The sequence below is a fragment of the Microtus oregoni genome, unplaced genomic scaffold, assembly GCF_018167655.1.
Source record: "Microtus oregoni isolate MIOR12 unplaced genomic scaffold, Mior012 000060F_ref0000265, whole genome shotgun sequence".
Lineage (NCBI taxonomy): Eukaryota > Metazoa > Chordata > Mammalia > Rodentia > Cricetidae > Microtus > Microtus oregoni.
The window spans coordinates 5,735,150-5,756,593 of NW_024543870.1; the positions used below are offsets into that span (position 1 = coordinate 5,735,150).

A 21,444-nucleotide genomic window follows, 5' to 3' on the forward strand; every position below is an offset into this window, starting at 1 on the left:
CTCTGTCTAAATACCTATCCATGGCAATACAAAGTATTTCTTCTCTAGTAACTTGACTCTTCTATCAATTTGTTCCAGGCTCTCTAGCTAGTAATGGAAAAGACGAAACACAACTGAAAGTCTGTCTGAAGTTCCAACTTACAGTACGCTACTGACATACAAAGAATAATGAGCACAGACACTGTGGTGAATGTCATTAGGAGAACAGCGATCTACCATCAAGAGAAGATATGCTGTGACACTTCCAATAGCAAATAGCACTCAGTTGTGTGGCCCTGAGTGAGGTGCAGAAAAAATACCCAATAAAGGCCACTGGTAATCTAGGAGAGTTTCTCAAGACAGGTGGAAGAAGGGGACATTCAGAATTCCGAATGAATTTACACCAGGAGCAAGCACTGCAAATAAAGTTAATTCATGAGGAAGCAAGGAGCAGCCTTCACTGGAGCTGAGCATCAGTCTGGGGAGAATCAGTGATTGCCTCTACTGATCCAAGCTACATTGTCAAATTTTACATACCCTTTTTAATAGCTTTGTACTTCTCTTCATTCTCCATAAAATTAGGATCCATCTTGAAAACATCTTAAAAAATAAACAAGTCAAGCGTTAATTTCCTGCACACACTGGTGTCCCACCTCCTGTTTTGCACACCCTAGGCTTACTAAGAACATCTTCTGGATTGTAGTCATCCTCCAAGGGGAGCATGTGGGTAAACTGATCATCCTCTTCCACTAAATCAAGCCCGTCCAGAATAACGGGGTGGTCCTTGAATCCGTCCTTCCGCACAGCAAACATCACTTCAATCATGTACTGAACTCTTTTGTCAATCTCAGACTCATGTAGGATGTTTCGCAGGCGTTCAAAGATAGCTGAAGTTAAAATAATAAATAATAAAAAATAATAAAAAAAAACAACACTAACACTAGAGTAAGAATACATAAGACCATATGAACCAAGGACGTGCATTTACCATTGATGCCTCTTGGTGACACCTGGGTTAATTTGAGGCCACATTCCTTGAGAAAGCCGATAGCTACCTCAACGCTGTCATCTGTTGGTCTCTCCAGCAGCAAGGTGAGCATCTCTAGGCACAGAACCTCGTGTGCCTTAACAGAATCCAGGCACACGGGAGAGACAAAATAGTTTTATATTATTAACCTGCTACTGACAAGCTCTTAAACATAAATTAGTATTCTATCATGAGTATAATGCACATGATAGATTTTCTATAAATTTTATCATGTATATATCAAAAATTTATAGATCATCTTTTTAACATCTTAACTCATTTAACTGAACAGAAAGAAGCATCTCATTTATGTCTACAAGAAGATTTAATTTGATTTATTTACTTATTTATTAAGAAGAGGAAATCGATCCCTTGGGATTGGAGCTACAGATGGTTGTAAGTGCTGGGGACAGAACTCAGGTCCTTGGAAGAACAAGTGCAGTGCTCTTAACCACGGAGTCAGCTCTCCAGCCCCAATTCTTTCTTTGCTATCTTTTTCATGACCACACTTTTTACATCAGTTCCCCAATTCAATCTACTACACAATTCTACTAAATTCTACTATTTACTATTTAGTAGAATATATAAACATTTATCATCAACTATCTTAAAGATTACCAATGCTAAATTATGAATCATACAGAAGTATCTTTTTATTTACTCATTTAGGTTAACCAGGGCCTCATGCATGCCAGGTAAGCACAAGACCACTGAGGTACAGCCCTAGTATATTTCCTCTTCATAGCTCAAACTACCTACCCGGTTCATATTTTAACATATGAGCACCTCTACACATTGCCTTGTAGAGTGGGAATAAAACTGTATGAAGACACATTGCTGTAAAAGAATGAATTCCAGCAGGTTTTAAAGACAATCACTTACCACATTTTGGTTAATAAGATGTGCCACAAATTTAGAAGCAGTCAGGCAAAGTTGCTGAAAAGTGAAAGTAAAGACAGTTAAACCATCAACTATAACATTTTCCCGTGTCTATAAATCTACAGTCGATTACCATGCTCTGTAAGGGAGCACACGGGATGATTTTTATCCAGCAGTAATGCACATGAAATAGCTATGAAAACTGCTAAGTACACAGTCAGGCATCATCTACGTGGCCAGAGGATGTGTAGGAGAATGAGCAGTTCTCATGAAGCACATGGTAAATGCGCTCCTGTGTACAAACCAGCACGCTAACTTTCACTGAGGTTGGTTTACTGGCCTGACCTCATGTGACAGTCTGCTAAAAGCCACACATACCTTATCATTCCTTCGATATCCTTTCCGGAAATTAAGAATTAGTCTCTTGAGGATTAATTCTCCAATCTGTGGAAATTTTGAGTTGATAATTGCCACCAAAGCTGCATAGACATGAGTGAAGATTGGAGACGCGCTCTGCGCCTGCAGAACAGACCTGGACAGCAGGCCTCTGCCCAAAACATGAGAAAAGCAGAGTCAGGAAAACACGTACAATCAAGGAGAACTATTCCGTCATGAATAAAAGCTCGTTTACAACTAAATCTTTAGTGCTTTTGCTGGAAAAAAAAAAAAGAGTTCACCTTGGCAACCGATAAAAAAGTGCTTTTGAATAAAAAAGGAGGTGCCTAGGCTCACTGCACCTTGATAGACCAAAGCTGGCTGACATCCATGGGAGGCCCACCTTTTCTGAAGAGAAAGAGAGGAGAGGTAGGGGAAGGGGGTTGGAGAAGAGGAGGTCAGGGAAATATTGGTTGGGCTATAAAAACAAAAACAAACCAACAACAACAACAAAGTGCTTTTATGCCAGACATGGTGGCACACACCTTTAATCCCAGCACTCCGGAGGCAGAGGCAGGCGGATCTCTGAGTTTGAAACCAGCCTGTTTGTCGTGCTTGTGTAAGGAAAAGAGAAATGGAAAACAAGGTCATTTACATATTCTGAGCAACAGAGTGACAATCACTGGACCACTGAAGCACTGGGGAGGAAGAGAAGTGAACCCAGACTATACACAGCACATAAGCAGAGGCCTCGTCTCCGTGCCTGCTTGTTTTCCAGGTAAGATGCAAAGAGCTCTGCTCAAGGACAGTGGCAGGCTACCGGCCAACCTTCTGCTCCCCAACAACACGCTCTACTTAGCTTACTCCAGTTTTCAATGATTTAATCAGGGCAATGTGAAATGACAAGACAGCACTCAGATTTAAAAAGAAGAGACAGATATGTGATATTTATTTCCCTATCTTTATTCTTTAAAAAAGTCGACAATTGCCTGAATCAAATAGAAAATGATGATTCCCTTCATTTTCCTCCAAATTTACTGCTCCCCTTTCCCAGTCATCTCCATTCTTACTTTGCTTTAATTAGAATGGAAACTGGAATAAAGGACATAATAAAATCTCAATAGTGAAAGGCCAGACACTTCCTTTAGGAACAAGCTATGTTGCTTTTCTAACTACCCAAATTCAGTGTAATATCCATCAAAATTCTAGTGGCGTTTTAACAGGGAAAAGAAGCTCCTAAGACTACCACAGATTATAAAAGATTCTAGGTAGCCAAGAAATCTTCAGCAGAAAGAACAAAGCAGGAGGCACCATCACCCACTTTACAACTGACTATTGCTACACAAGCCACAGTCATCAGAACAGCAGGGCACGGGTACCAAGCTCTAGGGAAGCCAACAGAGAATAGAACAGAGCACCTAAAGGGAATTCATATTTAAATCTAATTGTTTTTCACAAAAGCATCAAAACACACAATATAAAGGTAGTCTGTTCAAGAGTAGTGGTAGAAAAACCAGCCATCAACATGTGAAAAAATAAAAGTGTACCTTAACCTTAAGCAACACAAAGCAAGCTAAAACTGATTAATAAACAGAAAAACAATCTGTACAACTACTTGGGGAATCTCCATATTTGTCTGGATTGATACAATTTAAAACATAACTCCAAAATCACAAGTAACCCAAGAAAACTTGTCATTTGAGACCTCATTAATCCTAAAAGACATCTGGACAGTGAAAGAAATCACGAGAATCAAATATGGAAAGAGAAGGAGCTACAAGCCAAGTCTAATAAGGAGCTAAAATCCAAAATACACAAGGAAATCAGAGAAGCCAACAGGAATAAGCCACACATCTAAACACACATTTCTCCAGACTACGCACAGGTGACACCATGCAGCACCGTCTATCACCAGACACAGTACAGCCATAGGATCTACCATCTCATCCCCGGTGCAATGAACGTCAGAACAGCGCCAAAGGCAAGTGTTTCCAAGGCTGCCGAGAACAGGGAACACGCGTGCACTGTGAATTGGCACACGCAATAATGCAGAGGGCAGGGAAAACATGAAGCCACGGAGCCACACACCACACCCCTACAGCATTCTCCACAACAGAGTAACAAAGACAATTTACACGCACACAATGGACACTGCTCAGCTCTAGGGAAGACATCCTGACACCTGTGACGACACAGGATGTGCAGATCAAAGCATCACACTGCTAGTAACAAATTCGTGAAGATTGTATGTCAACTGAAACAAAGTGGTTTGAAACAGCATATTTTAATAATTATTATGTCTTAGCAGCTTTGTCTTTCACAGCCAAAACCTGGAAACAACCTAAATGCCCCTCGACCAAAGGATGGATAAGGAAAATGTGGTACATTTACACAACGGAGCACTACACAGCAGGAAAAAAATAACGACAGCTTGAATTTTGCAGGAAAATAGATGGAGCTAGAAAACATTATTTTTGAGTGAGGTAACCCAGACACAGAAAGACAATTATCACATGTACTCACTCATAGGTGTTTTTAAACATAAAGCAAAGAAAGCCAGGCTACAAACCACAATCCCAGAGAACTTAGACAATAATGAGGACACTAAGAGAGACTTACATTGATCTAATCTACATGGGAAGTAGAAAAAGACAAGATCTCCTGAGTAAATTGGGACCATGGGGACCTTGGGGGAGGGTTGAAGGGGGGAGCAGAAAGGCAGGGAGAAAAGCAGAGAAAAATGTAGAGCTCAATAAATATCAATAAAAAATTAAAATTAAAAAATTATTATTATGCCTTATAGATTTAAATTATATTTAAATGTCTGTGCAAAACTATGCTATAAAATCAAATCTCAAAAAAAACACTGACTATAAACCTGAACAACATGATGTAAATTATTTAATAACTATATTGTAAAAGAACTGCATTTTGAATAAATGTTCACAAACACCTCTGAAAGGAAGTAGCCTAACAAACCAGACTTACTGTTCACAAAGATGTTTCTTTGAAAACTTACTATGAGAAACTCAAGGCAAATAACCAGCACTTACCTCCCTCGGACTATGTTTTCTTGAAGGAGCTCTTGGATAATAATACTTATGTTGGAGATGTTGACCTTGTTAATGAGACCATTGATTGATTTCTTCAGGGCCTCCCAGCTCATCCTCTGGTAGGCTAAGCTAAAAATTACCAAAAAAGGGAAAGTCACAAGGGACCCTGGAGCTGAGACAGTGACACAGCATTCAAAAGACCCCATCTATGCGGCTGTCCTGCTGAAAGCTGGACAGCTACGGTTTTTAACTTACATTGGGGCATTTAAGCCCCACTTAGATTGTTACATTAAACCTGATAATGCCCAGGTCTTTTAAAGTTCTAAGAATATGGTTTTTATAATTATTTCTCTTGGAAATTAACATTGGATGAAGAAATCCATAACTTTTTCCCCCATACACTTCTCTTGAGACCAGCAGGCTTCCTGACATGCATGAGAACAAAAGATTACAACAGATACTGAAACAGTCCTCAAAACATGAGAAAAACATGCTTGACACGGTGTGCTCTAAGTATCTTCAGACATGAAATTACGAGAAGCGGTAGGAGGCCAAGTACTGATTTTAGTTTCAAACAGCCTGGCCATATTCAGTGTTTCACAGTAACCGTAACAAACAGGATTGGGACCACCCACTACAGTTACACTTCTAATAGAAAGAAATGCTAGAATTTAGTTGGAGACTACTAAAAATAAAATGCATGTTCTCCAGTCCAGACTCGGGACCTGAGAGCCTGAACTCTACCTAGGAGCCTACGGAATCCTGTGTGGAGAGTAGTGGGAGCAGAGCTCAGTGGGTCTTAGGTAACTGACAGTGTTTAGAGCCCAGCAAGCAAGAGGGCGAGAGGCAGACTGACAGGCGCACTTGCACCTAATGTCTTGTTGTTGCTTAAAATTCTCTATCGGTCAAGCTCGCAACTGCGCACTGCATATACCTATGGCAGAGGTGACCCACTGTCCCACTGTCCCACTGCGCACTGCATATACCTATGGCAGAGGTGACCCGCTGTCCCACTGTCCCACTGCGCACTGCATATACCTAAGGCAGAGGTGACCCGCTGTCCCACTGTCCCACTGCGCACTGCATATACCTATGGCAGAGGTGACCCACTGTCCCACTGCGCACTGCATATACCTATGGCAGAGGTGACCCGCTGTCCTACTGTCCCACTGCGCACTGCATATACCTATGGCAGAGGTGACCCACTGTCCTACTGTCCCACTGCGCACTGCATATACCTATGGCAGAGGTGACCCACTGTCCCACTGCGCACTGCATATACCTATGGCAGAGGTGACCCGCTGTCCTACTGTCCCACTGCGCACTGCATATACCTATAGCAGAGGTGTCCCACTGTCCCACTGCGCACTGCATATACCTATGGCAGAGGTGACCCACTGTCCTACTGTCCCACTGCGCACTGCATATACCTATGGCAGAGGTGACCCACTGTCCCACTGCGCACTGCATATACCTATGGCAGAGGTGACCCGCTGTCCCACTGTCCCACTGCGCACACTTGGACACGTCACCTCCTCTAGGGAAACACATCTGTGACTTAGGAAAACAGTGCTAGCGTGTAAGCACAACCTCCCAGGAAACTGGAAACTTCCAGCACAATGAGTTTCCTAACTCTGGAGCTGTACTCCACTCTAGCAAGGACCCACTCAAAGGAAAGTCCATAAAGTCCCCGCCATTTCTGCTTGTACCTTACGACCATGGGCAGATCTCTACTGTACACGAATTAATTCCTAGAACTGCTTACAATCGCACAGGCTGCTAACTCTTCCCCAGCCTAGGTGATGATGAAGTTTGCACTAAAGCCCTTCCCAATATTACATTTTAAAGATCACTGTCAAGTTCACTAACACACAAAGAGAAACACAAGGACCCAAGTTCAATCTCTGAGTCATGTAGAAAATGCCTGGCACAGCAGTACACACTGGTGATGATATGGTAATACAGAGACAGGTGTATCCCTGGGGCTTGTTGGCCCGCCAGTCTAACCTACTTGGCAAGTTTCAGGCCACTGAAAAAACCAGTTTCCAAAAAATAAATGAGTAAAAGACAGTGTCTGAGGATTAACACTCCACACTCAAAGCTGGGCACACATGCTCGCGCACAAACACAAAGTTATGAACGAATATCAGAGTAAGCAGTATACAATGCTCCAAAGAACTCCTGAAGCCAACAAGACAAGAGGCTGTAATTTGTGGTCTCTATCACAGTAAACTGGGTACATTCTTAAAAAAATCACCACTAATTGCAGTACTCTACTCCTTGCCAATGAGGCTGCCTCTGCTTTGGAGACGCAGTACATGCACGTACCTGTTCTTATCTGTGATTTGCTCCTGCATCATCCTGAGTTTTGCGGGAGGAATATACGCTCCCCCAGTTCGGGTGAGCAGTGGATCCTGCTCATCCTTCTTCTTCTTCATGGCAGGTTCTTCCTGAGTAGAGCTCTGGGTTACAGTTCGTTCTGGGCTCCTTCTTCCAGGAGATGGGGATTTCCGGGACCTTTTCCGATCCACATCTCTTTCTCTTTCTCTGCGTTTTTCTCGGTCCCTTCTGTAAAAATGGCGTAGAGGGGGTAGAAAGACATAAAATCATTCTTACAGTGAACAACACAAAATAAGTGGGACCACAGGAGAGGAAAGTGCTTCAGGATGGAGAAGCAATACCTCCCGGAGGAAAAGATGCCTTGTTCCAGGGTTCAAGGCTTTCAGTAAGCGTCAGCCTGGAAGCAAACTGGTTAGAGGCTGACGGCTGGGCAGCAGGGGCGCACACCTTTAATCCCAGCACTCAGGAGGCAGAGGCAGTGACAGAAAGATCTCTGCGAGTTTGAGGCCAGCCTGGGTTACAGAGAGAGTCCAGGACAGCCAGTGATACAGAGACAGAGAAACCCTGTCTCGAAAAACAAAAGGCAGAGAGGATGACATTTTCACCTAAAATATAGGTACTGCAAAACTGTGCAGGGGCATGGAGACCAGAATGACACTGTCAAGAAACAGTGAAAACCCAGCATGGCAGCCGTTGAATCACAATGAGTTTAAATCCGACTGAACTCTAAAAAGCCAACCGATATACTTCAAAATTTTTATACTGGAGACGAACATACATTTCTAAGTCAGAGAAAGTGGCATGAAAATTAAGACAAATTAGCCTGTGATGTATTTGGTCAATTGTACAAAAAAGAAACAAAAGTTTATTTTCATAATGTTAAACTTAAGTATTAATAAAATACTTAAATTTTATAAATTAATAAAAACCTAGGAGTTGAAACTGTCGCTTGAAAGAATTGCTGCTTTATTAGAAGTCTCAGAAACCCCTGGTTATTAAAATGGCGTGGAAAGGGTCACTTTCCCTCTTCAGTTACTCTGATAAACATATGTGTTTATCTTTCCTTTAACATCTTTAAAACTCACCTTTTTATTTTCTCTACAAACATAAGAACTTAGAAAAGACAAGCCTTGATGGTTTGTTCCTGAGAGAACAGTTTGTTCCCTTAACTTTCGGAAAATACACTGTCCTGAAAGTATTTTGATGTAAGGGCCAATGGTCAGCAAAAAGGCTACTGCAGACTCTACCTGTGATCAGCATGGGGCATGCCCACAGAGCAGCTGGAGCAGGAAGTGCCCAGCTCTGCAGGACTGCAGAGAGAAGCACCAGCTGAGGCAGCCACTTCCCGACAGTGACCTAGCTTGCTCTCACTGTGCAGATGCTCCCAACAGAAGCGTTCGGGAAACCCTCTGAACCATTAACTTCTATATCTGAAGTAAAACCTAGTCTGCATGCCTCACTTACGGCTGAGGCCACATGAGACCTGAACTCCTACAATGGCCAAACCTAAGGAGCTGTACTGAAGTAACACAGGCAAGAGTTTCGAAACCTGTGGTGTGGGCTTTGGAGTCAATATTTGATCATGCTGAATATCAGGTATCAACCAGAGAATTTGTTGGCTGGAAGAACAGATGAACAGCCCAGTTTCCCAAGACTCAAATAAAATTCATTTACTTAGAAAAATAAACCTATAAATTAGGAATTTCATTCTCAGTATTCCTCTGCCATACTGCAGAAAGAACACTGGATAGCCAGAAACCCATGCTGCAATACAACATGCAAACCACACTGGCACTAGTATGCTTCCAAACCTCAAATTCCTGAGTGCTTTGAGGCCTGAGTTTCTTCATCCATAAACCGGTACTATCTACTGTATGTATCTGTTGTCTTAAGAGTTAACTCTTGTGAAGCCCTTCTTAGAAGCCGGGACCCTAGAAGCCTGCAATCAGCACCTACTGCTTGCTTTAATCTTTGTTTTTACTATACTAAGTAAAGAAAAATTCGGACTGGGGATGCAACTTACTCAGCAGAGTACTGGCTAACATGTACACACCCCAGGTTAGATCCCCAGCACCACTCAAGCTGGGCTTGACAGTAATCCCAAAGCTCAGGAGGTAGACCCAAGTTGGCTTTGTAAGACCCAGTCTCTAAACCAAAGCAAAACGAGTACCACATAAAGAAAAGTTAACTCATCTGCTCTTAAGATCCCCACCACTCACCGTGACTCCACGCCGTCATCGTAAGAATACCCTCTTCTTGAACGCTCATGGTCTGACCGGCTGTAATCAGAGTAATCTCTATCCCGGGGGGATCTTTCTTGTTCTGCATGCCTAACAGAGAAGAAAACCCAAACGGTCCATCAAAAGCAACTTTGTTATACTTGGAAAGTCAGATATTAGTGATGCCAAACAACGTACAATGCACAACATCGTAACCAAGTGCTCTAACTAATGGTTCACTATGCACGCACCTATCCACAGTCTGAATTACAAAAGCTTCCAGCACAGACACAGCAAAAACACTCCTGAATGAACCAAGTTTACTCATCCTTCTTCACACTGCCCGTGGTGACGGGATGTATCTGGAAATGACACATGATGGGCAGCAAGGGGAGGCTATTTTACAAATCCTTCCTTCACACTGCCCGTGGTGACAGGATATATCTGGAAATGACACATGATGGGCAGCAAGGGGAGGCTATTTTACAAATCCTTCCTTGTGCCCACACTGTTTTAGTCAATCCACTCCAAGCATTATAATCACTGGATGTTATCCTGGAAACCACAGTGCTGGGAACACTGAACAGACAGACAAGATGAATCACGTTACAGCTACTGATTAGTTCAAAACTCAATAACGTCAGAGAACATCAGGGGAAGTTAAATAATAACCTAGATGGTAATATCATTGGTGTTTCATAGACATATCTACAATTACCCTAGACTTATGTGTGTCCGATGCTGACAGAGCGAAGGTGACTGGTGAGGGGAGTAAGTGGTCACAAACCAAGACCCTGAAGCAGAGGCCCTGGGGGACACTCTGCAGAGTGGAGTGGGAGGAAAAAGCACAAGGCACCGGGGGCTTCTCCTTTAGGAACTATTTTAATAGTTCCCAGTGACACAGTGGTGGGGCTAATAAAAATGCATGATACACATTACTGGTACTATTTCTAGATTGCTCTATTTTACAATTCTGCTATGATGCATATAAAATTTTAACTATAAAAAGCCATAACAACAAAAGCAGCACTTCAGTGTCCACCTTAAAATTAAGAATTAAGCTGGGTGGTGGCGCACGCCTTTCATCCCAGCACTCAGAGGCAGGTGGATCTCTGTGAGTTCGAGGCCAGCCTGGTACAAGAGCTAGTTCCAGGACAGGCTCCAAAGCTACAGAGAAACCCTGTCTTGAAAAACCTAAAAAGAAAGAAAAAGAAGAGAAAAGAAAGCCAAAACTAAATTATTTGATGAACACATGAAATTCCCACTTGGCACACACAGCGCAGTTACCTGTCTTCTGGGGAGGAGTTCCGGTGGTATGAATTGTGGCTCTCCCTTCTGTCATGACCAGAGGAATGCTTCCCAAGAGAAAAGAAAGAAGAAAGAATGCTTCAAAACCAGCTATGTTAAACATATATACATTATCTGTCTCAGCAAACTAGCAGTACTTCAGAAATTACTTAAACATTTTATCTCACTTAAATACTATCATGTGGATATATGTCTATGATGTGTGAGAGAGAGACTGTAGACACACATGTTCCATGACAGACATGTGGAGGTCAAAAGAAAATCTAGAAACTGATCCTCTTCTTTCAAGAGTTCCAGGGATCAAACCCAGGCTGTCAGGCTTATATAGCATAGGAAGAAGATGGGCAGGGCATAAAAATAATAAGCATGTATGCCTGACAGCCTGAGATCAATTCTTAAAACCCACATTAAAAAATAAATCCATAAATAAATAAACCACTGACTGTGGCAGGTGGCACACGTCTGTACTTCCGGAACTCCTATGGTGTGTGTGGGAGGCAGAGATTTAAGAGGCCAGACTGCAGCATAGTGGCAGAATTAACAAGAGAAGACCCTGCCTCTCACAAACACAACCAATAAATCTTAAAAAAAAAAAAAAAAAAAGAAGAAGAAGCAGTGAAGCAGACAGTTCAGTATATACGATATCAGTTTTATAAAACTTTATACCAAAACGCTGAGCCCAGAACTGAAGCTATAGCCCACTGCGGAGCATCTGCTCAGCTTGACTGAGGACCTGCACCCAGCAACTCCCTATACCCCAACATCCCAACCCAAATACATGCTACAAGATCCACCAAATTCAACAGTAATTAGTAATAATAATTACTTATTATGAGCCACACAATATTTCCCATGAGCCCTTAACATTTCCTGTGTAGTCATTTAGAAGGACACAAACACAGGAAAGACTCAAGGAACAGAAGATGTTCACACTCAGGAGTTATTTCTAGAGAGTGTTTACTGATTTGTATATTAAACCATATATTGGAGAAAAAACACAGACAGATAAAGGAGACATAGGAGGAGACAGATAACAATAAAACTATCTTATCCCCATTTTCTTTTACAAGTGAGGCAATTATTTTGATTACATTAGGAAGATAGACTCAATTCCGTGCTAATGATTTTTAACACATCTCCGCAACAGCTGTTGTGAACAAGAGGGAGAAGTCAAAAACACAGAAGCGGTGAATCAGGAGGATTATGTAAATACAACCAAGTAACAAATGACTGGCACATTACAGGAAAGCTAGCGTGAGATCTTCAGTAGGGAACAACCACTGTGGCCCACAGCTCTGAGTGACCATGATTTGCATGGAGTTTTAATGGTGATAGGTCACAAAATTAAAAAAAAAAAAACCTGTAGGTATAACCCAAATTAAAAAATCCCTTGTCATAGTTTTAAATTAATACAATAGTTAAGAAAGGAATACAGTCAAACTTTCTTTCAAAAATTCCAAATTTGACCAGGTAATGGTGATAACGTGCGCCTTTAGTCCCAACACTCGGGAGGCAGAGGCAGGCAGATCTCTGTGAGTTTGAGGCCAGCCTGGTCTACAGAGTGAGTTCCAGGACAGATTCCAAAGCTATACAGAGAGACTCTGTCTTGAAAAACCATCTCCAAATTTGTTAACAAAACAAAATCAGGTGGCACTGTTCAGTCATCCAGTGTAAGGACCGTAGGGAGCAGAACGCAGAAGTGGGTGGAGCAAGGGCCCAAGTCCCATGGCTCTGTAGCAGGCCCACTGATGTCTGCAGGGAGGATGGGGAGTATGGCTCCCGCCACACAAGTGAATTGCTAACGGCTAATTCAAATATGGGATGGAGGTAGACAGAATACAACTGGCCATTGAGTCTAAGGGACATGCTATCTACTGCTTGCCTGGTGTGGTGTCACAGAAGAGGGACCATTGAAGAAAGCAGGAAACATTTGAGAATGGCTCCATGTTTCTCTCCCCATCTGAGTACCAGTCTAAAGAAGAGTGCTTGCAGAAGGCTCAAAGACAGTTCTCACGAGTCCCCATTCTCCTGCTGACGCCAGCTTTTAACATTCAGTCAACTACCTACTGAGGCTTCAGAAGTTACCTGTAGACGAGTGCTGCAGCAATGAACACAGATCCCAAAGCAGCAAACCGCAGACAGCCACAGGAAAGAATCTACTGACAGGGTCAGCTTAGTCCGGCCCTGGCAATGGAAACGCGTAAGGAGGCCGGAGGGTCTTACACCCTGAGGTGCAAAGGACGGCAGGGGCCGCTTTGACAAGCACATGAGTCAAGCCACTTTTCTCTTAGGAAAGTTTAGGGTACACAATGGAGTAGGGGAGGGACTGTGCATGTATTTGTAATAAATAAAAATATATCCTCCCTTTGACTCCATAGCCCAGCAAAGAGTACACTGGTTGTTCAAGCACACATGGGAAAGATGTCCAGTGATTTGCTGTCTTTCCAAGACCACTCACAGGCAGACTTCGAAAGCTCGTGACTTACTGTTCCTGTCACTGCTCTGACCTCGCGTTCTGCAACTCTCTCCTCGACACCTGCTCCAATCACACCGGACTCTGGCCATTCACTTCCTGTCCCCACTTTCTGGCACTTTCTTCCCCTGGATATGCACACGGTTAACTCTCTTGCTTCCAGGAAGACCCCTCACATGACTGCCCTGCTTCACAGCACGTCCTACCTGCCTCCCTACTAAAAGCTGCAGCACACCTACCTCCTTACCCTGCCCTGCTTCTCCTCTCCACAGCTCCAACCTTACAGCAACTGTCTAACACGATGCATCGCTCATTTGTTACATCACAATTGATGATCTGCTTACTGCTTCCTCACACCCAGAAGGAAACCCAAAGATAAGAAGTGTATGTAACACTACTCTGTTAAAAGCACGTGGAGGAGTCACTGTAACATTCAGTTCACGCTTCATTTGATGAATAAACAAATGTCTCCAGTAAAGAACACAGAAGCCCACGTCCACACATGAACAAACTGGACAGTCATGAAGGAATCGAGACTGAGCGAAGGAAGGAGTTACTTACCTTGCGCATCACTCAGGGAAGCACGCTCCTTGAGAACAATGTTAGTCAGCACTGTTTGCATTGTTATCCCTTTTTACACGTGTACACAGTCAAGTGATTCATGGAGAATTGGATGTATGCAATTACATATATCTGTACATACACACACACACACACACACACACACACACACACACACACACGACAGCCAGCATGTTTTCTCAACTGCCCCTCTGCTCAATACCCGTTCCACGCTAAAACTGCGTCAGAGTGTGCACAGTACCATTCTACCACACGACTGTCTAACTCGACAAAAGCACTGTTATTTAAAGGGCAGGGCTGGCTGACCACAGCTGACCTCTTTAGCTTAGGTTCAAACACTTACTTTCACGTGGGCCATACTACTTTTATTTGCAAGTGTCAGCTGACCAAATAAACTCGACTCCTCCAGTTGGTTCAAGACACACACACTCAATGGTCTGATTTCCTTGACAGTTTCCTTTTGCTGTCTCCACGCATCACCTAAAAAACAGTAACAAGAGCTTGTTAACGATGGTCAACAGTGCAACAGCATGTTCTTTCTACACGTCAGGCCCCGACCACTTCATTGTCAACAGTACAACGGCATGTTCTCTCTACACGTCAGGTCGACGTCAGGCCCCGACCACTTCACTGTCAACAGTACAACGGCATGTTCTTTCTACACGTCAGGCCTCGACCACTTCACTGTCAACGGTACAACGGCATGTTCTTTCTACACGTCAGGCCCCGACCACTTCATTGTCCTTAATTAGTAAAAAGCAGACATGGTAAGTTTATAAAATTTAATCTTTAAATAGCAGCACAAAAGGATGTGAATCTAACATGTATTAGTAAACGAGTCCAAAACCAAGAGAGCACAAATTCTAATTGGTCTTATTAATAAAATTCCGGAGTCAGATATTAGGGGATTAAGGTTGAAAAAATCAAAGAAAGAGCAGCCAGTTGTAGGGGCCGAATTATGCAGGTCCATATTCCTACACTGTCTGGTAGTCAGAGAATTTTGAGCAACCTACAAGGCGCAATTTGCACCTGCCACACAGAAGGTGGCCACCTAGCTTTTTGATAGTATAACAACCTGATGCCAACCTAAAAAATGGTCCAGATATGCTAATGTCATTCTGCTCCTTCTATTGTAAATTAGGAGGTCACGTGGGGAAGAGGTGTTTTCAGTCTACGTGACAAACTAGGCATAGGCATGACAACAAGTACAGATGTGACCTAAGAGCGTGTTACCTGCCCCCTCAGTTAACCCTGATATAAAAGCTGTTTGGAAAATAAACACGGGTGACTTTCAGAATGTGAATTCAGGATTTGGATGATCCCTGAAAACTCCCTCCCGATGCTAGCCTGTGAAATGTGCCTCATTTGTTCCCACACCTCCACTCTGGAACGAGAAATGTTTTATGTCTGGGCTGGTCCCCAACAGCCAGCCATAGTTCTTACCTCTACTGAATCTTCAGTCCAAAGGGGCAATCCTGTCCCTACAAATCCTCAGACTGAAAGTCATGAGCTCCTGTCTCCTCCTGCTTTATATTCCTCTCTCTGCCCAGCCATATCACTCCTGTCTCCATCTCCCTAGTGCTGGGATTAAAGGTGTGAGCTATCACCACTTGGCTCTGTTTCTCCTTATGCAGCCCAAAGTGGCGTTGAATTCACAGAAATCCACCTGCCTCTGCCTCCTGAGTACTGGGTTTAAAGGCGTGCACTACCACTGCCTGGCTTTATGTATTATAGCACAAACAAAATAACACAAAAGTCACAAACAAAATGTCACCACAAAGGTCTTATTCTGGTAGGGACCAAACTCAGTTTAAAACCAGAGGTCTTGTAACACTATGATTGAAATGCTTCAGCAAGGAAAACTTACGCTTATATAATCAAGTGTTGTATATATAAAACAATAAACCAAGGAAACAATGCCCAGTGTTTCCTTATCAATTACAAATGAAAGAGCCAATGTTTGTGCAGAACCATCATTTGAAGTGCACTCCGCATGGAAATAACTTGGTAAACTGAGATTGGTCCTAACCTGCTTTACTAAAGGCATAGGGCTCCAAATATGACATGCACATTTAAAGACCAAGTATTTGATTCTAAAAGAACGATATCTGCTCTAAATGTCTTCTGTGTGTATACGTGCATGTGTACACACGTGCCTGTGGAGGCCACAAGACAACCTCAGGTGTCTTTCCTCAGGCGTCATCCACCCTGTTGAAAAAGGATCTCTCACTGCCTAGGAACTGCCAAGGCGGTAAGGCTGGCTTGCCTGTGAATCCGAAGAGAGCTGCCTGTCTCTGCCTCCTGTGTGTTGGATTACAGGCGGGAATGGTGCCTGGCTTTTCTACAGGGAGTTCTAGGAAAGTCAACCAGGGCCTTCTGCTTGCAAGGCAAGTGTTTGTTTTTTTGTTTTGTTTTTTCTTTTTTTACTGATGAGCTACCCAGCTGCTAATGTCTTCTATTATTTTCCTGCTGAAAATATTTTAGTAATTTCTTAAAACACAGAATTGGTAGTTATGTTCATACAGACCTGCCAATCAAAATTTTATTGTAATTACATACTCAGTTTGTGATGAGAATGAAATCACAAAAATAAAATGAAATAAAGAAAAATGAAAGAATTGAAAGATGCAAGGAGTAAAAGCAACTGTAGTCAGTATTAAAATAAGTAAATAAAACTGGAAAAAGATGTGAGTGCTGGAAATAGAGCTTATCTGCTCTAACACTCTTTCCAACATGAGCGCACAGAAAGGTAACTCATTCCAGCACCCTTCACACGAAACGGCATTTCATGGTCTCTCACCTCCCTTCTGTGATGTCTAGGCTCCTAAGTCTTAGAGGGGAAGGTATAAATGCTTTCCTTAGGGCTCAGTATGCAAGAATCACTTACTCTCAGCACCTTTGGAAGCCATGAGGATCTGATTTTGTCTCCTATTCATTATACAGAGTATTTTCATTAAAACAAAAAGTAGGTGTCCTGGCTAGTTTTTGTGTCAACTTAACACACTCAAGTGTCATCTGAGAGGAGGGAACTTCAAATGAGAAAATGACTCCCAAGATTAGGGTATAGGCAAGCAATGTAAAACATTTTCTTAGTGATTGATAGGGGAGAGCCGAGCCCACTGTGGATGGGGTCATCCCTGGGCTGGTGATCCTCGGTTTTACAAGAAAGCAGGCTGAGTGTTACAGGACATTTGATCACGCTGTGAACACTGAGACTGCACTATTTACCGGAAAACCCGGTTCTACTTGTGCTCTGGCTCGGCCCTAACAACACCTTTAATCCAAGAGCTTTCTGTTTACTGCAAACAGGATTAAATAAAACCAATCACACATCAAGAGGCAGAACAAGCAAGCAGTTAACAGGTAGTGAACATAGGATTATTAAGAAAATAGCAGGGAGTCAGCAGGACAGAGAGAGATAGATGCGCAGGAAGGAGAAGGCAGAGTCATTGGGTTTGAGTTTTCTGAGACGGCATAAAAGAAGGGAGAGGCTTCTGGGTGTTGGTGGAGGACGACGGCCAACTGGGTGCTCTCTCTGCCTCTTACTGAGCCAGCAGGCTTTCACCTCAGCATCTGGTTCCCGATCTTTATTGGGAAAATCGAACAGTTGAGATTTTGTTAAAACAAACAGCTGAGAAAGCCATGAGTAGCAAGCCAGGAGGTAGCACTCCTCTAAGGCCCCTCCATGAGCTCCTGTGTCCAGCTTGCTGCCCTGTTTGAACTCCTGTCTTGGCTTCCCTCGGTGGACTGTGATCAGGATATGTGAAGTGAAATAAACCTTCCTTATCGAGTTGCTTTTGGTCATGGTATTTCATTACAGCAACTGAAACCCTAATGAGACAGGAGCATTTGTCTATGAGTATTAACTATTTAGAAGGCATTATGACATTACCTGCTTAACTAAACAGTAAGTTCCCCAATAAGGCCCGTGACTTCTCCAGCCAGCTACTTGACTGGGCTTACACATCCATGCATGAGTTTCCTCCTTTGCAGTGGGCTTCAAACAATCGAAAGTGGTTGGTTACACCCATACCGGTAGTGTCACTATTACACAAGTGGCCACATCCTACCTGGCAGGTTGGCATTGAAGTTTGTAGGATTCACATCTGAGTACTTCCTTTCCTTCCTCAGCAACCTGTACCTGTTCCAGCCCACTAGCCAACAGGGAGTAGCATGTGTAAGATGCACTTCCAACTGTGAACCACAACCTATCCAGTAATTACACCTTCAAAACATGAGCAAATACTCCAACGGAGAGCCTGCACGGCCACTAGACTCTCCGCGAGCACAACGCTTCTGTCACTGTTACCTGGGTGTGTTCAATCCCTGAAGATACGCAACACAAGTAGGAACTAGCTACACAGCAAAAGAAAAAAGTTATTCTGATAGGGGATTCCATGGATACAGGCTCGGTGACTTCGCGTCACTCGAGTAAACAGAACACACAGGAACTGGACATAAACTGATAAACTGAGACGGGCCATAGAGACCCATGAAGCTAAACCATGAAAGGCTTTTTATGGATCCAGCCAGCAGATCTGTGAAATTCCCAATCACAGACAGTACTAGACACTTTAACAGATTCCAATTCTAAAATTAAGTTTGAAAGGGGAAGGGTGGTTTTGTAAAATTATCTTCGCTCTACAAAGGCCTCAAGCTATTCTGACAACGTATCAAACCCCTCACTCTCGGCACCACCAAGCTGTCGTCATCTGCACCAAGGCAGCACTCCTGGGCGCTGTGCCCTTCAAGGAGGCTTTACAAGAGGACACTGGGTGCTGATGGTACAAGCACAGGAGTGTGGTATAAGGCCTTCATCTTACCTTGATACTATTTTGTGTCCTCCCCTCCCCCAAATCACAACTGGGCCACAGCTTTGCTGATTAAATGCAGGACTGAATATATTCTGCCAGCTCTTACAGAATTCACTGAAATGACCTTTCTGATCACTGGAAGTTGTTTATTTTTTTCCAGCATAGTCCGGCTTAAAGGAAATCTTCTCCGTAGAGAAACTTACAGCATAGCCTCTAGAAACACAGTGCTACCACCTGCCACAGCAGCTATGGTCTAGAAGGATCTACTCTAATAAACTGATACAGAACTCATGGGATGGCAGAGCTTTGTCCAGCTTAAGCCACTAATGAGTTAGGGTCAAAGACAGATTAAACATCAGTTCACTCTGGGTCTCTCATCCTAGCTGATTAATTCTCCAATCACCAGAGCATTCCTAGAAAAGGACACCCCATACTTGCTTTTCTGTTTTAGCTCACTAAGATTTACTGATGTGTCACAAAAGGCAAAGGTTCCTTTGAACCCACTCCTTTGGCCTTGTGCTCACTCTTAGGAAAATCCTTTCAAAGTCTGTGCTATGGTAAGCATTCAAACGCCTAATCCCATGTTCAGCTGGGAGATGTATGAAAAAGTTTTAATAAACGGGGGGGGGAGGTTTTGCTGAAATCTGTATTAGAGGCCTTTTTGTTCCATTGCCCTCCCGTTAGCAATCTCAGAAAACAAGGGAAATCGGACAGAACAGCCCTCAAAGACACTAGTTCCGACCAACTGTATTACTAATAGCCACTTCCTTTTGGAACTAGTCTATACCCTGACTGAGTAACTAGGCCAGTCATGAGCAAGATAGGGATGCTGACGATGGTAAAAAATAAAAAAAAAAAATGCAGTCTATGCAATACAGTGCACAATTCACAGAAGATGTAGCTCATTTTTACATGTAAGGGTGTTGGTCCCAGCAGAGCTCACTCAGCAAGAGGCTATCGGGTCCTCTGAAACTGGTTTTGCAAATGGTTGTGATCCACCATGTGGGTGTTTGGAACCAAACCAGGGTCTTCTGCAAGAGCAAGGAAGTGCTCCGAACCTCTGGGCTATCTCTCCGGCGGCTCACTGTGCTTTATATAACTCAATTCGCGCTTTCCAAAAATCATTCTCCACGTACGTCAAATAAACGTTAGCGGCCGTAATGGACAAAACCGTCTCGCAATTACAGTACGTGAAAATAGCTGGCACACTGCTGTTTGTTAAAGTGTACCATGGGGCCTGCAGCTTGCCAGGGGCAGTGGCTGAGGATCTATACTTTGGGGCTTAAGAATAGCACAGGCATTTAGAATTAGGATTAACACGCACCACGCGAAACATGGAGCACTAGGGCTAAGGCACACGACAAAGTTCCAGTGAAGTCAATGAGAAAGAAGCATAAATGAAAACGTAATAGAGTTGGCCAGAGGGCTATTAAGCTATAATGAGGCAAGAGCGTTACTACAGTTTATTGTTGCCAACCCTAAGTCCTTGGGAGCCGACAGAGAAAGTCCCGCGGTTTCGAGGGCCGCAAGAGACGAGTGCCTGGAGCAACGCACGGGGATGAGCAGGGGACTCCAGATACCAGGACTGCGAGGTCAGGTGTCCGCCCCGAGAACCTGGACCACAGCCCAACCGCGCACTCCCCGCCACCGGCGCCAGGCCCAGCCCGCTCACGCCGCACCGCGCGGGCCGCGGGTGGAGACAGCGCAGCCACGCCCGGAAAAGGAGGCCCACCCCGCCAGCACCCACTCGCATGCCCCTGTCCTCTACACGCGACCTGATAACCCGCAGCCCCCACTTTGGCTCCTTGTCTATCCCGAGTCTCCAGAGTTCGGTAATTACCTAAAGCGCCACCGTGCCGCCATCACACCGGAAGTACGTCACTTCCCCTTCCCGGGTGAAGGCAGTGCGAGAAATTGGTGAAAACCTGAGTAAATGGATTCTTTAGTATGCGATACTATTAATGATAATACTGTATATCAGTACCAGAGGCAAAGCAATGCTGCTAAACACACCGTCCCGCCTTATCAAGACCATGAGAAAATATTAGTCCGTGTGAACTACAAAGTCCAGCACCCTCTGGTAGCGCGGACGGAAATGAGAATAAGCTAGCAAAGATAACCGCGATGCTTCATGGGAATTGTAGTTCGTATGGGGGTAGGCGTTCACAATAGAGAAACTTTTTTTTGTGTGTGAACTAGGTTTCAAGGCATGCATCTTATTCTAACAATGCCCATCTTCTATTACCATAAAACATAGCTTTTAATAGTCACTTTTTTTTTAGCAGTGTTAAGGCTTAACGTTGATATACATACTAGGCAAGTACTCTAGCATAGTGCGTTAGCATAAAGATCTTAAAAAGACTACACATCCCAGCCAGGTAGTGGTGGCTAATGC

General features: G+C 43.5%; 1 protein-coding gene across 2 annotated transcripts in view; it reads right to left on the bottom strand.

The window, feature by feature from the left end:
• Cwc22 (CWC22 spliceosome associated protein homolog) overlaps positions 1-21,003 on the bottom strand; it is a 39,010-nt gene extending 18,007 nt beyond the window's left edge. Inside the window, exons 1-12 of one of the 2 annotated variants that reach the window (XM_041639752.1) lie at positions 20,890-21,003; positions 14,579-14,715; positions 13,266-13,364; positions 11,160-11,227; positions 9,873-9,983; positions 7,642-7,881; positions 5,314-5,442; positions 2,264-2,432; positions 1,889-1,942; positions 968-1,103; positions 660-866; positions 517-579 (exon numbers count right to left, since the gene is read on the bottom strand). In XM_041639752.1, the coding sequence (XP_041495686.1) occupies positions 517-579; positions 660-866; positions 968-1,103; positions 1,889-1,942; positions 2,264-2,432; positions 5,314-5,442; positions 7,642-7,881; positions 9,873-9,983; positions 11,160-11,227; positions 13,266-13,364; positions 14,579-14,593 (1,291 nt within the window). In that variant the 5' untranslated portion in view covers positions 14,594-14,715; positions 20,890-21,003. The remainder of the gene's footprint in view (positions 1-516; positions 580-659; positions 867-967; positions 1,104-1,888; positions 1,943-2,263; positions 2,433-5,313; positions 5,443-7,641; positions 7,882-9,872; positions 9,984-11,159; positions 11,228-13,265; positions 13,365-14,578; positions 14,716-20,889) is intronic. The other variant, XM_041639753.1, reaches the window with a different exon arrangement.
• Between the last annotated feature and the right edge of the window lie 441 nt (positions 21,004-21,444).